This window comes from Phyllostomus discolor, chromosome 1, assembly GCF_004126475.2.
Source record: "Phyllostomus discolor isolate MPI-MPIP mPhyDis1 chromosome 1, mPhyDis1.pri.v3, whole genome shotgun sequence".
Taxonomy (NCBI): Eukaryota; Metazoa; Chordata; class Mammalia; order Chiroptera; family Phyllostomidae; genus Phyllostomus; species Phyllostomus discolor.
The window spans coordinates 217125625-217131936 of NC_040903.2; the positions used below are offsets into that span (position 1 = coordinate 217125625).

The 6312-nt window shown below is 71.6% G+C and overlaps 1 protein-coding gene across 2 annotated transcripts; it reads left to right on the forward strand.

Moving 5' to 3' along the window:
• Positions 1 to 203: 203 nt before the first annotated feature.
• On the forward strand, positions 204 to 5202 carry LBHD2 (LBH domain containing 2). Of its 2 annotated transcripts, XM_036014133.1 has the most exons (4): positions 204 to 278; positions 1898 to 1984; positions 3578 to 3734; positions 4789 to 5202. In XM_036014133.1, the coding sequence occupies exons 2-4, from the start codon at positions 1916 to 1918 to the stop codon at positions 4887 to 4889; spliced, it is 327 nt and encodes a 108-aa protein (XP_035870026.1). In that variant the 5' UTR covers positions 204 to 278; positions 1898 to 1915; the 3' UTR covers positions 4890 to 5202. The 2 variants fall into 2 exon arrangements, with proteins under 2 accessions (XP_035870026.1, XP_028362105.2); XM_028506304.2 differs by lacking the exon at positions 204 to 278 and having other exon boundaries at positions 1539 to 1984.
• The last annotated feature ends 1110 nt before the right edge of the window (positions 5203 to 6312 follow it).

The following is a 6312-nucleotide window of genomic DNA, read 5'->3' on the forward strand; positions in this document are numbered from 1 at the left end:
TGAACTTGAGGCTCTGGGTCTCAAGGGACCGTGGTCAGGTTCTGGGGGGCAGGGCGGGGAAGGGTCTTGTCAAAGAGGCTGAGGCTGTTGTCCTACCTGCCAGCGGAGCCGAGCCGGGAGGACGGCAGCACGGAGGGGCGTGAGTGTGGATGCGGGGCCGGGCTAGCGAGAGCGTGTGGGCGGGGAGCACGGGGAGCGAGCGCCGGCAGGGAGGGCGCGACAGGCCAGCAGCGCCCAGCCCAGCGCGGCGGGCCCGGCGTGAGCATCCGGCGCGTGCGGTGAGTGTGAGTGAGCTGCAGGGCACAAGGCGCCCCCTCCCCAACCCACGGCCCCGGTGCGCCCGAGCGGCCCAGGAGCAGCGGGAGCGGGAGGGAAGGAAGGAGGGCAACTGGGGGGGTTTGAGTCGGAGCTCCCGGGGAAAGGGCAGGCGCGGGGATCCCGGTGAGCCCTCGGCTGCTGGGCGCCAGGCATCGGGCGCGAGCGGCGCCCACAACTGGCCTTACACACCTGGGAGCCCCCCGAGGTGTGGGCGGTGGGAGCCTTGGGTGGGCCGGTGACCCGGCCGGCGCTGGAGCCTGGCGCGGGGCGGGGAGGCAGCCCTTAGGCGCTGCGCTCGCTCTCCGCCGGGCGCCCCCTGGCCCCGCCCAGGGTGAGGGCTCTGCCACCTGCGTCGGTCACCACTCTCCGCTCCTTGTCTTTCCCTCGCTGGGTTTGCTGCTTCTCTCCGCGTCTCTCTCCGGAGGGGACTCTCGGCTTTGTCTGTGGCCGGCGGTGCGCCGCCTCTTCTCTCTCTCTCTCTCTCTCTCTCTCTCTCATCTGTCCCGGCTCTGTCCCTGCCGCCCTGGGCTCCTGGGACGAGATCTTGGCAGGGGCTCACTGGAGGGACAGAGCTGGGAGCAGTGGGCCCCGGGGGGTTCTGGGGGGGGTGGAGTCGAGGTGGGCGTGGCCTGGCTGCCCTCTGCCCCAGATGCCCAGCGCAGCCTGTGCTCCCTCCCCTCCCCTCCCCTGGGTCTCGGTGGGGACTGAGCTGTCCCGGTCCGGTGTTTGGTGAAAGAAACCTCACTTCCCAGAATAGCACCCCCCCCCCCGCCTTTGCTGGGCACCCACAGGACACCCCCCACAACCAGCAGGAAGTCCCAGGCATTTCCCCCGCCCATCTCGGAGAGCCCATGACCGCTTACCCTCTGCCCAGCTCACCCCCCTATCCCCCCTTGCCTGGGGCCCGGCTCCCCCCACAGCAGGGCCAAAGGGAGGCGTCTGCTTGCCGGGGCCCACCCCACTGCTGCCTCCGGTGGGGCGTCCGAGGCCGGGGCGCCTGGCCCCGAGGCCGGGCCAAGGCAAGCAGGGCCTCCCTTCAGCTGTGGGTTGAGGGCCCAACTCCAGGTGTGGGGGGGGCGTCTGCTCTGGGGGGGAGCAGGGAGCTGGGCGCCTTTGCCTCTGGCTGCCTTGCACCTGGCCCCTGCAGCTCCCAGCCGCGGAAACCCACGTGGGTGCTTCCCGTCTCCACACCACCCCCCCACCCCACCGCTGTCTCCCGGTCAGAACACCTCTCCTCCCCACTGGCCTGGCCGCCTCTCGCGCGTCCCCCAGGCCTCAGACCAGCTGACCTTCCTCCGGGAAGCCTCAGTGGGTCCTGAGGCTGGGTCAGCCTCACCCCTCCCGCCCCTGCCCGCTGCCCCGCGTGCAGCAGGCCGGTGCCCATCCGTGCCCCCCTGGTGGTGGGCTGGGGCCAGGACTGATGCTGACAGAGGTCCAGCTGGGCCGTGGGCGCGGGGCCCAGGCTCGTGCGGGGAGGCGGCTGGAGCAGTGGGAGGCTTCCGGGAGGGGGGTGGGGCCCAGCTTCCGGCCCACCACAGACCTCTGTCTGCTCGTCCATCTGCGTGCTGTCCCCCTGCAGCCCCACGGCGGCGGCAGCATGAACGGTCCCCAGCCTGCCGTGCCGGAGCCAAGCCCAGCTGAGGAGGCCGAAGGCCGGGCAGGAAAGGTAAGTGGTTGGGACTCCGGGGTGCTGGTCCTCAGCCTTGAGGGACAGGAGGCAGTCAGCCTCCGGTCCCGGCCCACGTCTTGGGGCGTGCCTCAGTTTACCCATCTGCACGGGGAGACACTTGCTCTTATGTAGGGGTCTGATGGGGAGAGCGACTGACGGCTGAGCTGCCCTGGACCCCGGGGACCCCAGAGCTTGACCCTCGGGCCGTTTTCTCTCTGCTGGGTGAAGCGATGCCACAGCCCCCTGCCCTCGGCTCTAGGGCTTTGGTTTTTTTGGACAAGGGTGTTGATGCAGCTGACAGTGAGCTCGCCACCCGAGGAGCACAGTCTTAGCGTTCCAAGTCCGCCTTGTGGGTGGCATCGTGGGGGGTGCAGGGCAGAGTGGCACCCGGGCTGGTCTGCAGCACGGGGTCATGGGCACAGCCTCCCCGGCAGGGCAGGAGCAGACGGGGGGCCCCAGGCCTTGGAGCTCCGAGCTCTGCTGGACAGGGTCGCCCTCCGGGCAGAGTGACACCTCGGGTCGGGGGTTGGCCAGGCTTCCCCAGGAGGCAGGACGGAACATGGTGGGTGGGGAGGGTTTGGGGAGCAGGGGGACGTAGCCCCTGGACCCGCAGGCCAGCAGGAAAACCCGGGATGCTCCGGCTGCTGCGGTCGTTGGGGTGTGGCTGAGGCCCCTGCTCTGCTCGTCCTCGGATTCCACAGACAGCCCAGCACAGCGACACCCGTTCTCACACCTCAAGGCCCCCTGGGGCCCTGGGTTAAAATGCTGATCCCTGGGCCCCGCCCAGAGTCGGGGGGGGGGTGCCCGGGAATGTGCATTTGAGCACGTGTTCAGGTGGCTCTGCTGGGGCTCAAGGACAGCTCGGCACGGCCCCGCCTGGCGTGTGCCTGCATGTCCCCAAGGCCCTCGTGCCGCTGGGGGAGTGCGGACACCACCTACCAGCCGCCCTGCTGGGTGAAGGAGGTGGTGGTGGGAGCTCCTGGAAGGGACCCGCCTGAGCAGGGGCGTGGGGCTGGGGCCTGCAGGCCAGCCTGGGCAGCGGGAGGGGGAGGGCCGGCCGGGGAGCAGCGCTGGCTGCCGGAGCCTCCACCGTGGAAGGCCTTGAATGGGAGGCGGAGACGCTGTGGGCGCAGGGGGCCGGGGAAGCGCCCCCGCACTCCTGTGGGCACTGAACAAGGAGCCCAGTAGCCATGGCAACAGCCTCCCAGCTCCTCTGAGCAGGGAGGAGGCCCAGGGCCATGCGGGGAAGACCCCGAGCTGGGGCTGTGCGGGAAATGGGAGGCAGCTGGGGGCTGCGCCCAGTCCCTGGGCTCACTCACCGTGTGTCCTTGACCCCTTGTGTCCTTGACCTCTGCAGCCTCAGGCTCCTGTCTGGGAGACCAGCCTGAGGGGTGAGCCCAAGGGGGTGCATGGTGCCTCGGGGAGAGCTGTGACCCCAAGTGCCAAGTGCCCCGGCCCCAGGGGTGGGGTGGGGTGGAGGAGGGGCACAGCCCACGGGGGGGGGGGGGGTGAGGGCCCCAGGGCAGGCGTGGGAGGGAGCGGGGAGCCCTGGGCGTCCACTGCCCTGACCCCTGCCCGCCCCTCCTGCAGGCTGCGGCCGGCGCCCGGGAGCAGGGCCCGCGGCTGGGCCCGCGGCTGCCGTCCATCGTGGTGGAGCCCAGCGAGGCGGGCGCCGTGGAGAGCGGGGAGCTGCGGTGGCCCCCCGAGGGCGCCCAGCGGGGCTCCCCCCAGATCCAGGGCGCTGCTGGTGAGTGAGGGCTGCCTGGGGGCCCACGGGGAGGGGTCAGGGGCGGGGCCTCCTTCCTGCCCTCCCCTGCACCCGGGACCTCCACCCCCCCCCCCCTACCCCCGCCTGCTTGCCCCACCCCAGTCCACCTCCTGCCAGACCTCTGCTTAGGAGCCCAGACACCGCCGGGCCTGCCGCCACCCCTCTCCCACCCGCACCCGAGGTCCCTCCGCCTAACGCTGGGCGCAGGGCGCAGAGGAGGGCGGAGTGAGTATCTGCCAGATGAGCGGCTGACATCCTACCCTCAGCACCCCGTCTGCCTCCTCCCTCCCCCGGCCCGACGCTGCCCCCTAGGGCCTGGAAGGGGTGAGGGCAGGGGGTCTGGGCAGGACCCAGCCCAGGTGCCCGTGTGGGGCAGACGTGCGAGCCCACGGCAGGCTCCCGTCCTGTCCCCGGGCGCCCCAGTGGGAGGCCCCGGGCAGCTGAGGCCGGAATGCTTCCTGGAGGAGGCGGTGTGCAGCCAGGAGCTGGGCCGGACGCAGGTCACACAGTGGGCGGGGCCGAGGGGACCTCTGCAGGTCACATGAGGGGGCGTCTGTCCCCTGGTGAGGAAATGAATTTGTCCTCCACCGGGGTTGCTTAGCGCCCTGCCTGCCCTCTCCCCCTCCTCAGATGTCATCCTGCCCCGGCCCCCACCCTCAGCAGCCCTGGCTGGCCAGCCACCCCCTGAGGTTTGGGCCCAGAAGTGGCCTGTCCACGCCGCAGCCCCCCTCACCGCCCCGAAGCCCCGCACCTGCTGTCAGTTCCTCTCCCAGCAGCGGGGCAGCCCCTTGGGGGCATGGGACTTGGGTCCTGGGGTGTCCCCGGCCTGCCCTGGCCTCCTCCCGTCCATCACCTCTTGTTCTGGCGTCAGGCCAGAGGCCGCCCTCGCGCCCAGAGCCTGGCCTGGTCCTCCCCGCCCCCTGGACCCAGAGGTGCACACCCAGGGCCCCTCCTTTGCCGTGGGGAACAGGGGCCTCCCCACCCACACGCGGCCCTGCAGCCCCGCCGACACAGGGCCTTGGTGTCCCTGCAGCCCCCGCCCCGAGTCTGCCAGGAGCACCAGGGGACGCCGCTCCGGACGCCGCCGGCAGCCGGCGAGCCGGCTCTGGGAGCCAGGCCCTTGCGGCCCAGTGACAGGACAAGGACGTGGCCAGGCTCCGCTGTCCCTGCCAACCCCGCCATCGCCCCCCGATGGCGGGGAGGACCCGCGTCCCAGGTGGCCGGGCTGGTGCGCAGAGGACAGAGCCGGGCCACTGCCTCCGGCCCCACCGAGTCAGGCCGGGCCCACAGCCCCGTCCTCTCCCGTCCTCGGCCAGGGCCCCCGCCGGGGTCCCACCCCCCTTGTTCTGTGATTTGAAGTGGAAATAAAGGCTTTTCCTGGTGGCGGGCGTGCTTGGTGGGCACTCGAGGGGCTGAGGACAACCGTGGTCCTGCCAGTGGCCTTCCAGGCAAGGGCTTCAGCGCGGAGCCCGGGCCGACCAGGCCAGGGGCGGAGTGGCAGGCCACGTGGGAGCTCTGGGTGCAGGCGGAGCTCCGGGCGGCCCGGGGGCTCTCCAGGGGCCTGCCTGGGGCCCCAAGCTCACCTCCCCCTCAGCCGCCCCAGGCTGAGGGGAACAGAGTCCTCCAGGTCCCCTCCCCACCCCTCCACCCCCTCCCCCATCTTCCCAGCCTGGCTCCCTGGCCACCGGGCCTGCGGGAGCCCAGGGCCTGGCAGGGGGCGGAGAGACATAAAGGTCAGCAGGCCCAGGCCGGGAGGAGCCTGCCCAGTGAGCACGCACCGGGAGGAGAGACTCAGGCCCCTCCGCTCCTCCCTGCGGGCCTCGCCAGCCTCGGGGGTGAACCCGGCACCTTCTCCAACCTGCCTTCCTCCCGAAAACAGCCCCTCGCCCACATGCAGCAGAGGGTGGGGTGGGGGGGCTGAAGTGCCAACGTCTGCCTGGCCGCTGGGGGTCCTGCTGGAGTGTTAGCCTCTCCCGCCCGCGGGCCCCTGCCCGGGCCCCGGCCGCCTGGGCGGGCCTTCCCCAGGTCTGCGAGGTGAGAGAGGTGCTGGCTGTCCTTCAAGGCCCTCCGGGTCTGGTCCCCAAGGGGCGGGGTCGGGGCAGACACTGCGTAGGACGTGTCGCCGGGGCTCGCTGACACTGGGAACGCAGAACAAGGCGCCTGCGCGAGGGGGGGCTCTCCCGTTCCTGGTGAGGACCATCGGGTGGGCGATGGTGGTGTGTACGGAGAATGCATCCTTACCCTCCCCCGCAGCGTGACGCCCGTTTAAACCCGACCTTCCCGAGGGCCGGCAGCTGACAAAGAGCTGGGCTCCGAGTCCCCGGTGCACCGGAGACCCGAGTGCGGCAGTGCCCACAGTGCCGCTCTGGAGCGCGCCCGGCATGTAATAACCGCGCGGGTCTTCGGGGAAGGCGACCTATAATCGGGGGTGCGGGGTGAGCTGGGGGGCGGGGGTCAGACCAGGGAGGCAGCCCAGGGGGCGGGCAGAGCACCCAGCCCTGCCATCGGCTCCCCAGTCAGCTCGGGAACCCGCAGCCACGGGACCCCAGCATTTACA

What these genes read in the sequence shown, in the direction of transcription:
- LBHD2 (XM_028506304.2), top strand. Translation starts at nt 1,739, where the DNA reads ATGCTGACAGAGGTCCAGCTGGGCCGTGGGCGCGGGGCCCAGGCTCGT. An exon ending in CCGAAGGCCGGGCAGGAAAG is followed by an intron (nt 1,985 to 3,577) that starts GTAAGTGGTTGG and finishes CCCCTCCTGCAG; the next exon opens with GCTGCGGCCGGCGCCCGGGA. An exon ending in CCAGATCCAGGGCGCTGCTG is followed by an intron (nt 3,735 to 4,788) that starts GTGAGTGAGGGC and finishes GTGTCCCTGCAG; the next exon opens with CCCCCGCCCCGAGTCTGCCA.